We start from the raw sequence: 21,670 nt of genomic DNA on the forward strand, positions 1-21,670 counted from the left end.
TCTCAAATCATATCCATATTCAAAGATTTACTCACCGCCAATACAGCAACGCTGAATACGGTTTGCTAAGCAGTCTTCCCCTCAAGCATTTATCACTACCTCAATAATGATTAGGCGCATCCATTCTAAAATGGGGGTTGTTGCTAGTTAACCTCTGTGAACACATTAATTGCTGTGCTAGGGTTTTCAATTTTATTTATTTTTTTCTCTCCCTGGCATCGTTTTAAAGAATATCTGGAAGGCAGCAGCTTGGGATTGTAGAGGGAGGCAGGTGTGGATGGTATTGGTTATACAGTCTCCAACATATGGGCCTGTCGTGTCCCATGTGTACATACCTGCCTCCGCTGCTGTCATCTAATTATGCAGAGCAAACACAGCGATCTGCCTGCTGCTGCAAGCCACTTCTGCGAGTTTTGATTGTTACTCATCAGATGGATGTCTTCAACTGATTAAGACATTGTCACAAGTGACCTGTGGAAAATCACCGAAATCTACTTTCATTTGAGTCATTGTTTCGGTCGGTCTGTGTAATTTAATGGTATCTTGTTACTTAAAAGCTAGTGGTTCTGTGTCTGCACAGAAACACTGCAGGGTGGGGGACATGAAGCAAGGTGGCTGCATTAATTTGATCTCGTATATACTGCTCGGGCAGGAACGACAACAGGCTCTTTGCATTGTCACCTGCAAGCATGTGATACAATTGCTCCTTTTGTTCTGTCAAATAAGCCAATTAAAATTCTTGCAGCTCTGTATCACTTTCACTTTTGCCAGCATGCTAACATTACATAAAGGTGACTCCATTTTATCTTTGATCGTCTTTGTGTTTTAAGTGCTCTCAGAGTTTGGTGGGATTTCTTTACGGCTGTGTTGCTTCTCGCCGAGTCTCGGCTTTCACATTTGAACATCAAGCAAGTAATGAGTAAGGAATTGTCCAACTTGACATTGCTAATACCTCTTATTGAATCTGGAACCAAAACTGAATTATTAATGTTTAAGGCTGGCATCATGAAATGACATTTTGAGCTCTAGGGGGTTAATTGACACTAATTGCGTCTGAGCAGCTTAGAAGAATGTCGGGGTAACTAAAAGAACAAAAACAATGTAATTTAACTCCACACTTACATTTCAAAGAGCTGAAATCTTTTCTCTTTTTTCCCCCTGCAGGGCTATGTGAGCAGAGTAGCGATCTGAGTCTGTGCGGGCTCGTCGATGCTGCTCTCCCTCCGTCCTCGCCTCCTCCTGACGCAGAGACTTCACAACAGGCCTGCCCAGCGCATCAGAGGACCACTCCTACATCGCCAGCCCTCCCCTTGCCCCTTGGGACTGAGCCCTCTCTGGGCCTAACAGCATCCCCTTCCTCCAATGACCCTCCAACTGTGGTCCCCCATCTTCACCACACGCCCGCTCCCTCATCACTCTCTAGCCCAGCTGTAAGCTCCTGGGCGCCGACAGGAGACAACCAGAAAACGTCCCTTCCATTACCTGTTGCCCTCCCTCTATCAGCGACAATGATGGAGCCTGGCACCGTGTCTGGCCTGACGGAAGAGTGTCTTCTTCAGCCTAACCGAACCTGCCTCGGCTGCTTCATTGAAACACGTGATGCCACTGACCCTAACGCCATCCAGAACACACCCCACGACCCCACCGCCAACCCTGACACGGAGACTGGTCTAAGTGTAAGGATAGGGGATGTGAGCCGAGAGGACTTCTCTGACATCAACAACATCAGCATTCAGTGCCTGAGCCACGCGGGGGAGGCAGTGAGTCACTATGGAGAACAGCTCCTCTCTGACCAGCTACTTAGCTTTCCTCTGCCAAAAGCCCCAGGTGAGGGCAAGAGAGGGGATGCAAACAAAACAACAGGGGACTGCGATGACCCCGAAGATGATGCAACAGCTAAGAATTTGTATGAAGGACTGTTACTAGACAAGGTTAGTGGAGAAGAAGTTCTGCTGGCTAATGCCAGCCAGGACTGGGGCTACTTTGAGTCTTTTATCAGTGAGAGTAAGATGGAACTGCTGGACCTTTGTTCTAAGAATGAACTGTCGGTCAACCTCTTCTCAGAGGAAGACGTCGACAATCTGTTTGACGACGAAGACGACGATTCGACATTAAGCAGTGATGTCTGTTCGCTCAAGATTCGCTATGAGTCTTTCCAGGACAACATGAGGGAAAAAACAAATGTTCTGCAGGAGGAGACGCAGTTCAACTTCTTCCCCAGCGTCCTGGCCAACTGTGCCAAGAAAGAGGAAGGAGCAGCAGTCTTGAGGAGAACCGCAGAGGATCTTCAGCCCAAAACTGATGAACTCATCCTGGAGGGAGCACAGGAAGGAAAGGCCGGGGACTGCAGTGCTAGGAGTCCACTTGATGGTTCCCACGGCTCGCCTATGTCCACTCCCAAAGTCAGCTACCTAATGGACTTCAATTCCACAGAGGAGTCAGGGGAGTTCAGTGATGACAGCTCCTGCACTGGCTCGTCCTCAGACACCCTGCAGGAGGGAAAGTTTAAAAAGAGCCACTCAAAGAGATTCCTCAGTCCCTCGAACCCTCTCAACTATGGCTTGCGTTCCAAAAGAAAGGTTCGATACAGCGATGATTACTTATATGATGTTGACTCGCTTGAGAGTGAGAAAAATGCGGAGAAAAAGGAGAAAGCCCCCGCTGGTCAGAAAGAAGAGGAGGATGTAGACTGGTGCCCCAAAAAACGCCGGAAATCCTGCCGCAAAGAGCCACCCGTGGTCATCAAGTACATCATCATCAACAGGTTTAAAGGAGAGAGACTCATGTCAGTGAAACTGGGCAAGCTGGACCCTGTGGATGCGACTGTGAGCTTAAATGCCGACACAGTAAGCAAATATGAGACACTGGCTCCTCTGAAGCATTTCTGGCAGGAGAAGCAAAGAGAGAGACAGGAACAGCTTAAGCTGGCTGCCAGAGATAAACAACAACGCGGTTTTCATCTAAACGGACGCCACCATCGCCCTTTTAATTCTAGTCATCCCAAAAGGAAATACAAGATTGCAAACCGGCTTAAGGTTCAGAGGATTCACACTGTGGAGCAATCAGCAACAGCACAGTCCTCCCCTCTCTCTGATCGGGGCCAGGGAGGTGTCACTAAAGAAGAGGCCACCCCCACGGTAGGAGGAATAATAGCAGCCCCAGGCCTCCCAGTCACATTAGACACAAACTCCATCACACACACAGTCACAGCCAAGAGCCGCTCCCAGGAGAGGGAGGAGAGGGAGGGGAGGAGATTGGGAGGAAATAAAACAGTCAGGATAAGGAAATTCAAAAGTGAAGCCAGGCTGAGGAGCAAGAAAATAAAAGAGGCAGAAGGAGAGGAGGGGAGGAGCGTGACAAATGAAACGGATGCCTGTGCCACTGCGGCACAGATTGAGGACCCCACTGCTGGGTTAGAAGAGGCAGGCATTAGCTCAACTACAGTCAAACCGCATTTCTCTGACAATACCGCCACCGCTCAAGCCGCTGAGGAGAAATTCCCCTTTGTTTCATCCACCTGCTCTCCTGACAAAGCTGCCTCCTCCTCAGAGGAGGTGGAGACGGGTGTCCCTGTCATCCCGGGGGGCTACCTGCAGACCCTGTTAGATGCCACAGACTCCTCAGGTGGAGCGGCTATCTCTTATTTCCCCCAGCAGTCCTCTAGGCAGCAGTATTCTCTGGGGCTGTCCCTGGAGGAGAAACAGTTTTCTTCTCTGCAGCTCGCTCAGAGCTGCGTCCTCTCGCCTCCCTCTGAGTCCGAGCTCCAGCAGTCTCCTCAGAACTGCCCCAGCTTCCCCCAGATGTGGCACCCACAGCTCTGTGCAAGTCACAGCCAGAGCTTTGGGCCTGAGACCCCCGAGACTCCCATCTTACCCAACAACTTCCCAGCTGCTGTTCCCCTGAATGACAGCCTGCCAGTGTCTAACTACAGCCAGCTGAGCCCTGAGGCTGACAGGCTGCTTTATGAGAAGAGCTACCTGAGTGAGTCTGGGCTGCAGCCCGGGGCAGATCTGCAAGTGTGTCAGTCTGCCTGCGTGGAGGGCCAGGTGCAATACCAGCGAGGGTCCCTGTGCACAGACAATGGCAGGCTCATCAGCTATGACTCAGTGGGCTCTCTGTCAGCCTCCTCCAGCAATTACAGCTCACTCAGCCTCAAGTCTTGTGAGCGAGAGGGTGAGGAGGAGGGCCGAGACAGCTTCTTAGCTCATTGCAGTCCTAAAGTGGTGATTCAGCAGAGTGTGGATGCCCTTACCCCACTCAGGGAGTCCTCAGACCTGCTGGATATCTCTAACTTCACCCCTGACAAGTTTAGGCACTCATCACTGTCAGAGCTTTCCCCTCCTGAGACCCCAAATCTGTCCCCTCAGGTTGTTGGGCGTGAGATGAAGATGGCAGGGAATGTTGGAGAATACCAGGATGTGAATGATATAAGCATGGACTGCAATAGGGAGGTAAAGTGGAACTGTGACGTCATACAGCAACAGGAGCGCACGGCAAGCGCATACCCGGTGGAGGACAACCAGTTTCCGCTGCACAACTTCAACAATCAAGATGTCTTAGGTTTAGATAAAAAGGAGATGGCAGCTACAGAATTTGATGAACAGAATGGCGCGAAAAGCATAAAGTCAAAAAGGAAAGGCAGCTGCAAACAAACAGCAGGAGGACAGAGCCCGAAGAAGGTACGGGCGCCGAGAGCCCCCAAGTCAGAGAAGGTCAAGACTCCCAAACAGAACTCTCGTTCCACCAAAAAGATAAAGGCCATGTTAGAGGGTAAGGCAGCAAAGAACCAGGCAGGTGGCACAGGCCTGACTGACAGTAGCAGCACTGGGGACTGGCCTGGCACCGGATGGTCGGAGAGTAACAGCCTGGTGGGGGATGACCAGAGAGAATTTGAGGAGCCCTCCAATATTCTGTCCAACATTGTCTCTGGCATGGCCGAGGTCCAAAGGTTCATGATGGCCTCCATTGAGCCACTGTGGAACCCCATGTCGGAGGCCTGCATGCCCTCTGAGGCCAACAGTCTCAACCTAAAGACCCTCAAAATCTTGGCAGGAACTGAGGCTGACCTGAAGAAAAAAGGAGCTGTGCTCACAGGGGCTGGGAGAGGCAGAAAGGCAGGGGGGAAAGGAGGCAAAAACCAGGCCAAATTCAACCCCTCTCATCCTTTATTCCCTCAACTTGCTCTAGGCTGTAACATGTTTGATAAACCCAACTTTATTAACCCCGGGCCTGCTCACAAAAAGCTGTACCGCCACAAGACGAGTGCAAAGTTCCCTCGGATTGAGACACTGAAGGGGAAGCGAGCTGAGAGAGACCCAAATAAGGACATAGCACTGATGACCTCTTTTGAGAAACTGAGGTAATATTTTGTTATCAGCTGCTGTTGTACCCCCTCCCCTCCCCTTCTCACTTTCCCCCACTACCTGCTCAGCCCTCCCTCCCAAACATACCTACACTGACGCTATGCCAGAGCTGCATGAGTTCTACGTTTCCCCCCTGACTACTCCCACTTCCTTTTAACCCCCTGAAGAGGAAATTAATATCTGCATGAGAAACTTCTTGTACTTTGCAAACTACCTATTGAGTGATTGTGTCAAGCTTGATTGAGATTTGAAACGACCATGGCTGCATTTTTCTTGCTTTTGTTGTTTCTGCTTTGTTTGTTCTTCTTATAGTCGTTTTTTCTTTTCTTTCCTTTTTTGTTTGATTTTTGTCTGAAAAAGAGAAATAAGCCTTGAAAAAAGTTCTGTCGCCTTTTTGAGGAACTTTGTTTTTGTATTTTCTCAGCAGAACTAGCTTCCCTGAATTACATATTTATTTCCCTTTTCCCTAAAGATGTAGCTATATACATAAATGCATTGAGTGACATCTACGCACCCCTCCTCCTCATCTGTTTTTGTATGCAGAATATGGATGTCCTGTTGTTGCTGTCCGTCATACACTGCCTGGCTCATTTCAAGAGGGAAACCTTCAATAAATGAGCCCAATTTAAGCCCGAGACATCTTAAACACGAGATGGGACCATTTTGTATTGATGACATATCAGACATTGTCTTTTTTTTCCCCCCCTCAAAGTTGGAATGGCTCCCCCTTTCCTTTTGTCAAGTTTTTGTTTTCTTCTTCTGGAGTTTAGAGGAACTGGTTATCTAAATTAACATTTTTACGCCTTGCAAATTCATAAAAGCTCCACCCTCAGAGTATTTTTGTCAATGTTGTTGTACAGGGACATGCAATATTTGCAAAAAAAAAAAGAAAAAAAAGAAAAAAAGATAATTATAATCTTAAAATCATTGTGCCAAAAGTAACAATGCTGTGTAAATGACCTCTTATATATGTGTGAATATTGGCTGTTCCTCTTTTCTATCCATTGGAATATTGGCTGCTCGGGTTGGAGACTCCTTACAGAGACTTGCAACTACAGGAATTCTTTATTTGAGACTTTTCTCTCTCTTCTCTGATGAAAGGCACCAACAGCTGGCAGTGGTACACCACCACTCACTAAACCAAATCAGAAAGACTCTGAATTCTCCTCGTTTCCCCCACTTTGTTTGCCAAATTCAATTTACCTCAACATCGCCTGGCACTGAGAAGCAACAAAAGAGAGGCAAAGGGGAGATCTGCTCTGAAGGCTACTGTAGAGGAAGGAGATGAAAAAAAAAGAGAGAGATGTTCAAATGAGCTTTCTCTGGACCAAGAAGAGTGTAGCGCAGATGTCTGAGGGTAAGCAAGAAGATGATTTGTCATTTGGGGCTGTGCCTCACCGAAAAGCTGTTTGTACTGGAAATTTAAGGCAGTAGAGATTCTGATGCGCACATCAGTCACGAATGGACATTATTGCAGTCAGCGTGAACGTGAAAGCAGTTTTCAGTACAAATAGAAACAGTAATCTTGTAAATGAAGGAAAGCATGTCTTTGCATTCACTCCATGTGGAATTTTTACTTCTATCTTACCTGAAAAAAATGGTAATTTAAACAGTAACTTTTCTTGACATTCTCATGTAATTTATTTCATGGCGCTGCCGTATTTCAGTCTGATTATTTAGCTCATATTTCACATAATGTCCATAATGTTTCTTTCTTTTCATTCTACTTCATTTTACATCTTTGATTGTCCTGTTTAATGGGTCAGACTTCTGGCAGAAAATATTGTGACCAGAAATTTAAGGCTAAATACAGGCACAAATTGAAAAGAAATATATTATATATATATATATATATATATGTATATATATTGCGTCTGTCTGATCCAGCGTATTCACAGGCCATTTCTTTTAATTTGGGCTCATTCACTACCTCACAGCTCTGAAATAAATATCTAGAAAGCCACTTAAAAATGAACCATACAATCACGCTTAATCAGTAATAAAATCGCTTTGATTTTATACACTAAACGAATTTCAGGAGAAATGCAGATCCAATCAAACACTTAGTATATTGTGTAGAAATATGTGAAATTATTTTCACTGTCTTTTAAACAACGTTATCATTTTTAGCAGTAATTACATGAGACTGCATGGAGATGTGCGGACAAACTGATTGACTGATTGATTGATTTTAAAGCAGGCCTTGTCACAGTGGATATGGCAGTTCTGACACACAGGTTATATTAATTGATTGCTTGCATACGGCAAGAATCGTAATCAATCTTTCTGTGTCTCTTTTTTTCTCTCTCTCTCCTCTCTGCCATGATCCTTTGTTTCTTTTCTATAGTGTATCAGGGTTAGGACCAAGACAAGCTGCTGATGGGAAGCTCCACATGGGCTGCAAGCCCATTTAGTCTGCCTTCTCTCATTTCTGCCTATTGTCAAATTGAATGTACTTCTCTGAGTTCATAATTTTCTTTCTTTCTTTTTTTTCGGTTTGTTTTTAAAATGTGCCACTGTTGAGCTGCCTCATGTTAATGGTGCTAAGAAAGCTGACAATTGTTTTCTTTTCTTTACCGTTCAGTTTCGATTTTTTTATTTTCATTTTTCGGTATGTTTCATTTCACCAGTGTTAACGAAAAAAAAAAAAGAAATGCAAAATAGATTAGGTTCCTAACCCTCTTTATGAATGTATATTATAATGTTATGTTTGATGTATTCACTTCATGATTCTTTGACACTGATTGGAATTACTTTTGCTCTTTTCATTAAAAGATTACCGAGCTTTATATATACTGTCTAGAGTTGTTACCAGAAGGAATCTTAATGAACTCTTGACACTACAAAATCTTGTATATTTTTTGTGTGCCAATTTGTAACATATTTTGTAAGTGTATATTTTTCTTAGAAAGTGCTGTGAAGTATTTGTGTGTGTGAGTAACCTTTTATGCGCCTCTATGGGCAGTGGAAAGGATATACAATGACAAGTTTCTGGTTTTAAAAACCAAAATATGAAAGTATCAACAGAAAACTAGAAATATTTACATTTTGTTGGGAGTTTTGTAATAAGACCATGATCTTGTTGTGAGAGTGTTGTGTTACTGTGCAAAACACAAATAAGCAAAGAAAAAAAATGAAAACTTGGAAAAAAATATAATTTGTGAACAATTTGCTGTTTTATAGATTTTCATGTAAATTATTTGAGTATTATTTTGTTTTTTTTGTTTTGTTGTAACTGTTGCAAAGGTTTTAAATATTTGTGATCAAGCCTGTATGGTGATAATGTAATATTGGTAACTTGCTGAGTTTTGTAATAATGTTTATGGAGTAAATATACAAATTAAAATAAGATTTTGAATGCTGCTTTCTGAAGAGAGTTGGGTTGTGTTTTTTAACACCCACTTATTGCTTTTAAAAAGGAGCTACATTACATTGGAGTAAATTTACAATTCTCTGTTAGCTTCTCTAGCTTATTTGCTAGGTTTTACTAGCTTCACTAGCTACTCTTCACTCCAGTAGTTTATTTAAATCTTATTTTAATTGAAAGTAAGATTTTGAATGCTGCTTTCTAAAGACAGTTGGGTTGTGTTTTTTACCACCCACCCATCGCTTTAACCAGGAACTACATTACATTATAGTAATAAAGTAGTAGTAATTTTGACTCTGCTGGCTTCTCTGTTAGCTTCTAATAGCATCTGTAGATTATCTTCACTCTACTAGCTTTTAATTTAATTTAAATAAAATTTCAATGTATAACTTAAAACAGTATTTTTTTGAGAGTTGGGCTGTCTTTTGTTTTGTTTTTTGTTTTTTACCACCCACCCATTGCTTTCAAAAGGAACTACATCACATTAAAGTAAATTTACAAATCTCTAATAGCTTCTCTCCTAGCTTCTACTAGCTTAGCTTCACTCTAGTAGCTTATTTAAAGCTGATTTGAATATAATACCCATCCATTGCTTTAACCAGGAACTACTATCACGCTGGAGTACATTTACAAATCTTCACTCTACCAGCATATCTGCAAACAGCTTCACTCCATTCAAAACACAATTAGTAAAGGTTGTGATGTGGAGTATTGTGGAAAATAAAACTAATATTGCAGACACTACATGAAGATGTCAAGAGTAAAGGCAACGTAGCATCTCTGCTAAGTAAATATTCCACCTTTCTCTCTGATACTACTAAAATAACAGTAATGTGGATAAATATTATCAATTCCATTCAGTTTGTTCGTGCCACAAAACGTGTAAGTGTAAAAACAACCTTAATAATTCCAATTAGTCTTTCCCTGGTTGTTATATTGGAGGATTCTTAGACGAAAGTCGTTTTAATTTCTGCACAAGTCTGGCTTTGGCTCATGTTATTTTAATGTCATATCTAATTAGCACTCAGGGTCAGGCATTGCTAGAGTGACTGCTCATCCATAACTCTGAGCTGGGCTGCTGTGGTCCACACTGCAACTCATTCTGGCATGCTTAATTGGAGCTGGAGATGCAGTCTGAGACCATAAACAGATCCTGTGATGTATGCCTCCAAAATTGTCAGCTGGTATTAGCATTGTTTTTGTTCTTTAGTCACCCGTAGCAGATAAGGGAGCGAGCAAATTATAAGATGGAATGTCTAATGCAATGGATCAGGTACACCTGTGGTTATTAAATGAGATGCTAGTTGTTTTGTCAGTATGTGCTTATGCTGTATAGACAGCCATAAGCCAGCTTTGTCATTAGGAGAACTGTTTTTATCTTAAAAATAAATAAATAAATAAATTATAGAGCTATAAAGCAACATTTTAAAGGGATTGGCATGTTTTCATAGCTCAGGTTCATTGAGTGCAATCATGGGGACCAAAAAAACAAAATAATTACGCAACACATTGTTATACATTTTGGCAGATTTGCTGTAAAACAAAGGGAGTTCTTTCAGTAGAAAGCTTTACGGGCTAATCTGATGTGCGGAGTTCATTAAAAATGACACAGTACTTCTGCTGGGTAATCCATTCTCTGTGTTAGAACAATGAAGCTGAAGCCATTTCAGAGGCTTTCAATAGCTGCCCAGTGGGTTTTCTTGATGGTATTTCCAGGTAATTTTCACAAATTCGTGTCTTGTTAGTTTGTGAGCAATTTTTCCCCACGCTGGTTTACAAATTACCTGTAAGCACTACTACCAAACAATCATCACTGGGTTTCTTCTGGTATGCTGTAGCAATAATGCTCCCTCCTGGCCTTAAAAATATATACAGGGACTGATATAAGTCTCTGGTGTTTCTTCCTCAAACCTTACACTTGGGTTGTTTCAGGACTTTAAATGCTTTGACTGTCTTTTAGACCCATTTTTTTGTTTGTAGTTGGAAACCATTTGAAGTGGTACTACAAAAGCTTTATTTCGTTTATTACAAAACACATCTTCAAAGACACAACAAATGAAGACATGGTTATAGCAAAGAATCAAACTATAGACACTGTAGTTTTGTGGTGTCTTAACTGGTAGGCCACATCAACGTAATGGCATAATGAAGTCACCCTACAAGATAATAAGATGAAAAATACTTTATCCCAAAAGACTTTATGCATTCATGTCTTTGGTTACAGCAGTTGAAATTTTGAACTATAAACTTGCATCATTCAGTCCCCACATTATTATTACATTAAATGCATTCTATCTTGTTTTTATGTACAACATTCACACGGCGTATAATTGTAAAAGATGTAAACAACACGAACTATACTGTATTAAACTAATGTTTCATAAATTCTCAAATAAGATTTTTCTTTTCTCCGCCAAAGAGCTAAATCTCATTTGAGAATTTATGCAAAAACATAGAGGTTTTTTTTTCATTGTTTTAATTTATTTATTTCTAACTTTCCTTAAAAAAAAACACACAGCTGTATTATGCTGGACACTTAAAAATTCAAAACTCTACCTAGTATTTTGCATTAGTGACCGCACAGCGACGCTACAACTCACCAGCGGAGCTCCCTCGTCAACAAACATCCTTGTTCGTCTTTTTTTTTAATCCAAAAAAATTTATCGCCCTGATTTCAGTCTCTCAGGAATGCTGCGCCTCTGTCACCCGGTCTCCATCGCTACGCCTAAACGCGAGATATTTGGCAGTGCCTGCAAGGAATCACTCGGGGTAAAACCCAAATGTTTCGTCCGCTTCCGGAAAATCATTTTAGGCTTCCTACAAGAAAGAAAATGGAATCTGGCAGTCGCACTTAGCTAAACAGTCTATCGTTTCTGAGAGAATATTAAAAGGGCAGCTGGGTTGTACGATAACGCTGTCGTTAACATCGCCAAGCAGGTAATGTATTAGTGGTTTGGTGACAGATGGTGTATCCGTTCTAATTAACTTTACTCTCTTTAGCTAGCTAATTTTAGCTGGATCGCTTTGGTTAGGTTATGGCTATTAACGTCACTGGTTGACGTCGTTAGCTTGCGGTGATGCTAATGGTAGCTCAATGTATTTTTAATGAAACCGTGATGTTTATAGTCAATGTCCAGTAACGGTAAACAAGAATAATATCAAGTTCAAAATTCCAGCCTCAGCTTTGTTTTGCCTCATATATTCACATGGGGCTGATGTAAAAGCGAGCACTAGCACAAAGTTAAAAGCTAATGTTGGGTAAGACGTTTGTAACGCTTCTAACTCGGCTAGTTGACGTGGAAGCTAACTAGTGTTAGCGCAGCACAACCCGGATTGCTTTGTCATTGAATAATCTTGTTTGGATGATGTCGCAGTCACTACACAGCGAGTTGCTTGTTGTTTGATTTACAGGTCATTAGACACACGTTGGGTCCTCTTTTATGGTTGAAAATGATGGAAGTAGCCGGCGTTAGCACCTATGTAGCATGCTAATTGGTCGCTAGCCAGCATAAGCTAAGCTAGATGATGCCATTTTGTTTTTATCTCGACTTTGACTTTGAGCAACATACGGCTTCATCGTACGACTTACAATCACATAGATCATTATATTATTTGAGTTATTTATACGACTTTAAAATACATGTGACATTTTTGAGGAAATCGTATTCTGCGTTTCGATATGGGCTCATCTTACAAGTGTGGCTCCATGTTACGCTTTGAAGACATTACCGGTGCTAACATTTGCTAATGTGTCGTTATTCTTATTTGATGCTGCGTGGTGCCTGTTTATGTCTAATTTTGATGCCCAGTTGCCTCTCTTCTTAACTGTCATCACTACAATAACTGTGATACTTTGTGCAAATACTTGATGTATCAAATAATACATTTCATGAGTGGTTGGTGATGAATCCCAGTTGCAGGAGAGCATGCTCATGTCTTTTAGATCAACACCTAATCCTTTGTTTACTTTTTTCTGAAGCAACTGGATCTTGCTGAATATTGGATCGTCTCTAGTCCGCCCTCCCTTCTGAACCAATGGAGGGGTCTGACAGCGTGGAGCAGAATGGCAGTGACCTGCCAGAGTCACAGCGCAGGAGGCAGCTGGACCGCCTGGACAGGGAGGAGGCCTTTTACCAGTTTGTCAACAATCTCAGTGATGAGGACTACCGTCTCATGAGAGACAACAACCTTTTGGGCACTCCAGGTAGTAAATTTTTAACCTGTCTATTCTTTAGTCTTGTTAAAGTAATCTTTACCTGTGTAAATCATTTTCTTTTCTGCACTCCCTTTCGATGTTCTGTGCTGAACTCGCACCTCTCTTTAAAAGTTTTGAGCTGTTTAACTGGGATGAAGGCAGGAATATGCTATGCTATTGATATGAAGAAAGTTAAATAATTTCACACGCAAGGCACCTTGATTGAGCAGTAAGCATTAAAAATCACACTGACAGTGCAGTATTTTTCACATACTGGCTTTCTTTTTGTTTTTTGTTTTCAAACCCAGATTTCTTGGTGGATAAATCTCTTGGCTGTTTGTGGAAAGTAGAGTTACAGTTTATCTTTGAACAATCTTTTGTAGTAATTGTAGTTGGAATGTGTCTTTTTTGTTGTTTTTTTTTTAACAGTAGCTTTACCTCTAAGTTAACTAAAACACGAACTGTCAACAGGCATTTCTTATAAAACGCTATTCATCAACCACAGTTTAAAGTGTACAACTTTCTATAACTTTCTATATTTTATTGCCTTTACCAAACTATGTGAAATAGTCTGATGCCCCAAATTATGTTTTGAAAATAAAATCTGATGTAATGGAATTTCCTGCACGATATGTATGATGCGGAAAACCATATCGACATCAGCATATAGTTTAATATGCTGATGTCGATATGGTTTTCCGCATCATACATATCATGTGTAGTTTCTATTTTCAGTTGTCCTGTCACTGAGTAATTTTCTCCTACTTTGCCATGAGAGAAAAAGATGGTCCTTCTTGAAAGCCCCTCTTTTGGTTCATCTTATTTTAGCTGTCTTCTGCCAGTTTTATTGATATAAAAATTTATGACCTGTTGGTCTAATCTCTGTCCTCCCATCTTTACATAGCTCCTGCTTGTCAGTAGAAGTTAAAGTAAATGTTAAGCTTAGGTACCTACGGCTAGTTTTGGATTCGCCGCTATCCTTGAAATTTCAACTCTTATGGACTATTGAAGACGTCCAATCCATTTCTGTCCCAGGAGAGTGGGAGTGGGAAAGTAAGTTTGGAGCATGTAGTGGAGCACCCTACAAGGAGAGGGCTATGACTGGAGAGTGTCGTGCCCTGGTAAGTCTAGAGGTTTTAAGTATTGTCCTGTTGCTGTGATCAAAGAAAAGTGGTCAATCAAAATATATGTAATGATTATTATTAATAATATATTTTTAATGTATTAGCTGAAAGATATGTAGTTCTATGTAGCTTGTTCTTCTGTCAGCTTCCCCTCCTTCCTTGCATTAAATCCAATATTTGTTTTTATTGTAGGGAGTTAAATTGGCACTTTCTACCAGCTGCTTGAGAAGAGGAAGCGAACTTAACCCTTAAGGAGCAGATGGACTGCTGATGATTTATTTATTTATTTTTTCTTTGTTAATAACATAATGTTATTTTGTGATGTTTCTTTCAGGCGAGGTAACACAAGATGAGTTATTCAATAGACTTCAGCAAATCAAAGATGGTCCTGAGCAACAGAATAACACCGCTGGTACTGAAAGTGTAGAAGATCCAGTTGGTACGTTTGATATTTCTCTATATATTGTTTTTTTTCTTTTTCTTTTTCTCATTCTTTGACTGTGCTTTTATGTCAAAATATGATTTCTCACTTGCTAATTCTGCTCATTTTCAGAACAACCGGAAAGCTCAGAGGATCCTGCCAGTGGCGATAGTCTGCTTGACTGGCTGAACACTGTGAGGCGCACAGGCAACACAACTAGAACCGGTCATCGTGGGAATCAGTCATGGCGGGCTGTGAGTCAGACCAACCCGAACAGTGGCGATTTTCGCTTCAGTCTAGAAATCAGCGTGAACCGCAGTCTGGCTGAGCAACAGGCAGCTGTCGAGGGAGAGCAGTTATCTATAGAGCAACCTCCAGAAGAATCATCAGAGCAATCTCCAGAAGAATCGCAATCGCCAGAAGAATCGTCAGAGCAATCGCCAGAAGAGAGGTCGGAGCAACCTCCAGAAGACTTGCCAGAACAGTCTCCAGAACAAGCTCCAGAAGGTCAAGAAATAGTGGCAAATGCTGAACCACCAGTTCCCATGGAGACAGAAGTGGTAGAAGAACCAGTTGTAGATGAGTTGGCGGTCATAGTGGAACCAGAGCCTGAACTAGAAGAGGTTGTTTCACAAGAGCTTGTAAGTGAATCTCCCACCTCACCTTGTCCCCTGCCAGTGCAGCCACCACTCTGTCCTTCTCCACGCAGAGGGCAAAGGAGACCCCGCAGCCGTAGTCCAGAACCACGCAGGACTCGGGCCCGTTTAGCCAGGAGCCGCTCCCCTCTCAACTTGGATCAACTTGATGGACTCCCTAATCCACGGCATTCTTACATCTCTCAAAGTGCCAGTTCTTCCAGCAGTGCTCCCCCTGTACCTCAAATGGAGGGTAGCTCACGGACTCGACAGCATGTTCTTTCAAGACCAAGCAACACTGAGGGAGATGCTCAGCAGTCTAGGGCAGTTGCAGAATTCATTCCAGAGGCCCACAATGTTGCCTCTCAGGAGGGAGAAGCCTCTGGGGGCGAAGGGGGCGCAGCAGGGCGCCGTCCCCCTACTATTATGCTTGATCTTCAGGTGCGCCGTGTGCGTCCAGGTGAATATCGGCAAAGAGACAGCATTGCCAGCCGTACTCGCTCGCGCTCCCAGAACTCAAACAACACATTTATGTATGAGAGTGAACGTGGTGGATTTCGTAGGACTTTCTCGCGCTCTGAGCGTGCTGGTGTGAGGACCTACGTCAGCACTATTCGCATCCCCATCCGAAGAATCTCCGATGCAGGTTTGGGAGAGGCAACTTCATTGGCTCTCCAGTCTATGATACGGCAGATCATGACTGGGTTTGGTGAGCTCGGCTACCTCATGGACTCGGACTCCGACTCTTCAGATTCAAACCGTGGAGCCAATGCTCCTGCAGAAATAGAACCCCTCCATAATCCAGATGCTACACCTGCCGATGCTCCTGCTGCTGATGTTGACGAGCAACCGGTTGCTGCTGGAGGCAGAGGAAGGACGGTTGAGACTGATATGGATGAAGGCCTTGCCACTGGTCCGCCTCCCACTGGTGGCAGGGCTCGACCAAGACCACCTATCGGCCTGGAGGAGCCCAGCTCCCTGCCCTTCCTGCGACTTGCTCACTTCTTCCTACTAAATGATGATGATGAAGACCAGCCCCAGGGGCTGACCAAAGAACAGATTGACAACCTCTCCATGCGCAACTTTGGAGAGAGTGATGCCTTGAAGACTTGCAGTGTGTGCATAACAGAGTATGCAGAAGGGAACAAGCTACGTAAGCTTCCCTGCTCTCACGAGTACCATGTGCACTGCATAGACCGCTGGCTCTCGGAAAACTCCACGTGCCCCATTTGCCGCAGGGCTGTCCTAGTGTCAGCCAACAGAGAGAGTGTGGTGTAACTCTTTGACAGACTGAAGGCCTTTTGTCTAAGCCGAAGTAATCCAATATCTCCCAAGTCTGTAAGAGGCTGTGAGAAAACGTGTTTCCGCTGTTGAAATGTATTTCCTTCATACTATTTGTGAGTTTGATCGTATCGCAGACAACAGGTTTTATTTGGGGTGCTCCTTACAGTGACGATGGAGAATATTTAGTTTTTAGTTAGACATTTATTATTATTGCAGTCCAAAGTGGGGCACAAGCGATGCATGCTGTCTATCAACCGGTAGTGGCTGTGCAGTGTTGCGTTGCATCAAGCCATGCGCACAAGTAGACTGATATCTCATAAAAATAAATCCTCTGATTATAAATGCTGCACACTTGCAGGTAGTTCAGGCACTTCAAATCTGTTCTGTTCTCTCAACTCCCGAATGGCCCCTTGTACAACATTAGCTGGGTGTAGGTACAGTTGCTAGTTACACCAGTTCAAAGTATTAGCTGTAAATAAGCTTGTAAAATAATTTTGAATCATACATTGTATCACTGAATTGGTTTCGGATTGTAAATGAACTCATTTGAAGATCTGGGTCATGATGGTCTGCAATTACTCTCTGAATTTGATTTTAAATGTTTAGGTGCTAACAATGTATACAGCAGAATTATTTACAGATTGTGATGTCCAAAGGATGGAGGACAAAGTGTTTTGCAATTTACAGTGTGACTTGTGCTCTCCATTCTTGTTCACCCTAAAGAAACAAACTCCTTTTTTTTTTTTTTTTGTTCTTTTTTTTTTTGTTTGTTTGTTTGTTTTTGAGCGGGATATACCATAAACTCGCAGAGAAAAAACCCCCCAGAATGTTGAACTTTTTAGGTTTGATTTTTTTTTTTTTTTCAAAGTTAAAGTCTGTTTTGGATTAATATTGTATTCTTACTTTCTTAATTATTGTAATGCCAGACGTAATCGTATGAGAAAATGAAAGCTTTTTCAATATGGGTAATGGAGGCTTTGTCAGTATCAAGTTGTGTGTTCCCCACCTCTAAAATATTAGCAGGCATGACACAGATGCAAAAGGAGATTTACTTTTAATACTAAATGATGTCACAGTTGTGATCCTTTTGTGTGTTGTTGTTCTTCTCGATTCTTTTTTTCTACTAACAATTGGATTAATTAAATACGAAATAAGTTGTGGTCTTGGCAGAGTGAAATAATCACAGATTGAATAAAATGGCAATGCAGACTTGCCTCCTCAGCTTAAGCCACAACAGATCTCTTTACCTGTCAGTCCACCTTCATGTTTAAGTTGCAGCTTAAGTTATTGCCCCAAAGGTTTGATATATACCAAGTCTGGGGTGGGAAAGTTTCCATTATTGTTCATTGGGCTTTGCGTCATAAGAAAGTCAAGATTCTTGACCACTGTGCCCTCCTCCTGCCTCAAGAGCAAATGCTCCATATCTGTGTGCAATACATGCAAATGTAAAAGTAGGGAAATGAAGACTTATTACCCATTATGTGTTGAATTTATTTTATTTAGAAGTTCTGTAGGTTTTAATAGCACTGTTGATGAACAGGGACACTGGCTAAAGGAAGAAAAAAAGAAAAAAAGCAACACTCTTAAAGCCATCCTGTCACATTTCTTATTTTATTGTTTGATGTCTTAGCCACAACTATTACTTCCCTTTGTGGAGCATAAAGGTTTGAATGCAAGGTGATGTTGGATACCATTAACATGTAAACAAAATGTATGTTCCCTCATAGGCCATGCTTTAGTTTTGGCCTTGTTCTGTGATCCACCCAGTGCAGTATGTTAACTGGGTGTTAAATGAAAACTAACCGCTGAATTAAACAAGTTGTTATGCTATGAAATGCTTTGCCAGTATGCATTCTCTACACTTACTGGGCTGTCTGATCAAATGAACACCTGTCCACAGCTGTAGTCACTGGCTACTTCACTAATTACATCTTGATTGATCAAGATGGACCCCCACCCCACTTTGACTCCAGAACTGCCTTACATCTTCATGGCACAGATTCAACAAAGGTGCTAGAAACATCCCTCAAGAGATTTTGGCATCATCATTGACATGACAGCGAGACTCAGCTGCTCCACATCCATGATGCAAATCTCCCATTCCACCACATCCAAAACAATGCTCTGTTGGATTATGATCTATTGACTGCGGATGCCATCTGAGTAAAGCGAACAGTTTAAGATGATCTGAGCTTGGTGACACGGTACTTACCCTGCTAGAAGCAGTCCTCTGAAGATTGGCACATCGTGGTCTTAAAGGGACGGACACGGTCAAGTGAAACGACGTTCAGTTGGCAGTGAGGGGTTCTAAGTGTGTTAAGAAAATATTTCCCACGCCATTACACCACCAGCAGCAGCCTGAACTGTTGATACATGTTTTGATGGCATTTATGCCTTATTCTCATCCTACTATTTGACTGTCGTAGGAGAAATCAAGACTTATCAGACCAGGCAACCTTTTTTGAAATCTTCTATTGTCCTTTTTTGGTGAGGTTGTGTGACTTATAGCCTCAGTTTCCTCATCCTCTTCCTATTGGCTTTATCAGTCTGAAGCAGCCTAGCCATTCTCCTCTGACCTCTGACATTAGCTATGTATTTTTCACCCAGAAAACTGGCTCACTGGACATTTTCTCTTTTTCAGACCATTATCAGAAACACTCAGATCAGCCCATCTGGTACAAAGAGCAATGCAACTTTCCAAGTCACTTATACACCTTTCTTCCCGATTATGATGCTTGGCTTGAACTTCAGCATGTGATCTTGATGATATCCACACGCCTAACTGCACTGCAAAGCTGCCATGTGATTGCCTGATTAGATATTTGCATTAACAAGCACTTAAATAGGTGTACATAATGAAATGGCCAGTAAGTGCACATTATTTGTACTTTGCCAGGTATTTATTAACGGGCCTTTGAGCAGATCCTTAAAAGCACCCTGTGATCAGAACAAGTAGATGGATCATGAGCCTGCCTGTCAGCAGGCTCTATATCACAAACCAAAAAATCTGTGACCCCTTTGTTTGAAATTCAATACTGCAAATTTTATAAAGGTGGAATAGTGTGAGCATTGTAAAGTGTGCATTAAATGATGGGCTTAGTGTACTTAGTGGTTTACCCTGAGCACTGTCCTTATTTAAATAGAGGAATGCAGTACATCAATATGACCTCATTAACAATAACAAAACTCAGACTATTATTTACATTAAAGGCATGATTACACTTTACGGCAGGGCAGCCGTACCTGCACAGGTGTATCTGTTAAAGCGTTATAGTGTACAACGATTAGTGTTGTTATTACCCCTCAGAATCCCAGCCGACAGACAAAAAACAATGGTCCTTATTTATGCCCATGCACTCTGCATAAACTGCATGTTTCGACAAGCATATAAACGTACGGCCATTGTGCTGTGGTAAATGTTTCACAGGACACGAGTGGAAAAAACGAGGAAGTAGCCTACCGCTGTCAGATCACGGCAGGATGGCGCTCCGGGCAGCTGGAGGTCGTTTATGGCAGTTTCAGAGGAGCTGTCTGAAGGTAAAATGCGTTATTATCTGGAAATGTGGCTAACAGTGCACACCTATCACCACTCTTTCCCCGTAAACTTTGACAGGCTGCAGATGTTTAGACGCAAAAACAGTTTAGACAACCGTTTTTAGGGAAGCGACGGAACCGAGTTGTGAAGTTGGTTAATGGTGTAAGTGGCTCGAGTTTATATTGACGAGCTAAGGATATGGGCTAACAAGTTACAAAAGCTAAGTCGATTTGTTTTTAACCGGTGTATACGACTTCCTTTCACCTCTCACACGTCTACGGGCTGAAGCACACACTCACCACGGAGCGTCGCTGTTGGCACTCAGCTCAACTACAGCGTTTTCTATTCCTGACGACAAAGTCAACTCTTAATTAAAGTTTATTCTCTTTTCTCTCGTAGGTTACCAGCTTTCAAACACTGGGAACTGTCAAATACAAAAGAACCTGTCCCGTTGAAGTGAGCCATCTGGATCATTTGGTGCTAACAGTGAAAAGTGTGCCAGATACCATCAGTTTTTACAGCTCAGTTCTTGGCATGGAGGTGGTCACTTTTAAGGTATGCACAGTAAAACCCCATTGCTATTATTATTATTGCTGTTGGACATGTTTCTATTAAATACGCTTGTTTATTATAATGACAAATCATTGTATTGCAGTAGAAAAAGTGAACTGCCATGGTTTTAAAACAAATGTCCACTAGGTGGCATGCTTTGATTATGAGTCTTGAGCCTGGAGTCTTCTGTACACCCACTCACATCTTATCTGCATTTTCAAGGGAAACCGCAAGGCTCTGAGCTTTGGGCAGCAGAAGTTTAACCTTCACCAGCGGGGGCAGGAGTTTGAACCAAAAGCTAAGCATCCAACCTCTGGCTCTGCAGACTTGTGCCTCATAACCAAAACCCCTCTAGCTGAAGTAGCTGCTCATCTTAAGGTAGTTCACACAATTCCTTAAGTGGTTTTGATTTTACAGGTCATATTATGTAACCATTTTGAGGAAAGGAAGTTGGAAAAAAATCAGTGCTTGTTAAAATGGTCTTTTCTCCTCTTGCAGGCTTGTGGAGTCAAGATTGAAGAGGGTCCCGTGGAGAGGACGGGGGCTGTGGGGACCATCACCTCACTGTACTTTAGAGATCCTGACCAAAATCTCATTGAAGTGTCAAACTATAACCAGTCAACAGCAAAGGACTCTTCTTGATACTTCTTTGGCCTTGGTTACTGACATGTCAAACAACTCACCAGCCCACCAAACTCATTCTAGTCTGGTATACAACGCAAAATTATTGCGTTTACTATAATTGTATTTAGTTTAAACTGTTATTTTAATGACTAATGTTATGAGTCATTAGGACAGGGTGTGGATGTTCAGCTCTGCTCAAGTTTCTGTTTTAGTTGTGTTTGGACAAGGCAGTGCAGGCACAGTTTAGTAGAAAAAGTGAAGAATACTACCAGAGGATGTTTATCCACAAGTTTAAATGGGCACTTATGAAGTTTTTTATATAACTCTGTCTGTGACATTGCTTTGCAGAGGAAAATAAAAGGTTATAATGTGCACCAAAGGCTCTGTTGGATTTCTGCTTTTTTTAAATAACTGTTTTGGAAACAAGATAAAAATCTGCTCCTTCTGTTACCATTTCTTGTGTTGTTTTTGTCACTTTGGGTTCTTAAGCCATTTATTAATGCAGCACTACAGTTGCATTACTCAGCATTATAACGTTTACCTGCACATTAGATTAAGAGTGAAAAATAA

At 42.2% G+C, this 21,670-nt stretch overlaps 3 protein-coding genes across 7 annotated transcripts in view; all 3 read left to right on the forward strand.

Annotated features, from left to right (window-relative positions):
- Positions 1-8,735, forward strand: part of nexmifb (neurite extension and migration factor b) — a 52,034-nt gene extending 43,299 nt beyond the window's left edge. For 3 of the 4 annotated variants that reach the window (XM_019367560.2, XM_019367565.2, XM_025897172.1), the window contains exons 3-4: positions 1,165-5,359; positions 7,711-8,735. In XM_019367560.2, the coding sequence (XP_019223105.1) occupies positions 1,165-5,359; positions 7,711-7,777 (4,262 nt within the window). In that variant the 3' untranslated portion in view covers positions 7,778-8,735. Of the gene's footprint in view, positions 1-1,164; positions 6,721-7,710 lie in introns of all 4 variants that reach the window. The other variant, XR_002064551.2, reaches the window with a different exon arrangement.
- Positions 8,736-11,379: 2,644 nt separating this feature from the next.
- On the forward strand, positions 11,380-20,459 carry rlim (ring finger protein, LIM domain interacting). 2 transcript variants are annotated; one of them, XM_005467867.4, is made up of 5 exons: positions 11,380-11,667; positions 12,710-12,934; positions 14,384-14,488; positions 14,603-19,926; positions 20,324-20,459. In XM_005467867.4, the coding sequence occupies exons 2-4, from the start codon at positions 12,766-12,768 to the stop codon at positions 16,381-16,383; spliced, it is 2,055 nt and encodes a 684-aa protein (XP_005467924.1). In that variant the 5' UTR covers positions 11,380-11,667; positions 12,710-12,765; the 3' UTR covers positions 16,384-19,926; positions 20,324-20,459. The 2 variants fall into 2 exon arrangements, with proteins under 2 accessions (XP_005467924.1, XP_025752991.1); XM_025897206.1 differs by lacking the exon at positions 11,380-11,667 and adding an exon at positions 11,721-11,988.
- Positions 19,870-21,118, forward strand: glod5 (glyoxalase domain containing 5). Its single transcript, XM_003445897.4, has 4 exons — positions 19,870-19,926; positions 20,324-20,479; positions 20,699-20,854; positions 20,975-21,118. The coding sequence occupies exons 1-4, from the start codon at positions 19,870-19,872 to the stop codon at positions 21,116-21,118; spliced, it is 513 nt and encodes a 170-aa protein (XP_003445945.1).
- Positions 21,119-21,670: the final 552 nt, after the last annotated feature.

This window comes from Oreochromis niloticus, linkage group LG2, assembly GCF_001858045.2.
Source record: "Oreochromis niloticus isolate F11D_XX linkage group LG2, O_niloticus_UMD_NMBU, whole genome shotgun sequence".
NCBI lineage: Eukaryota > Metazoa > Chordata > Actinopteri > Cichliformes > Cichlidae > Oreochromis > Oreochromis niloticus.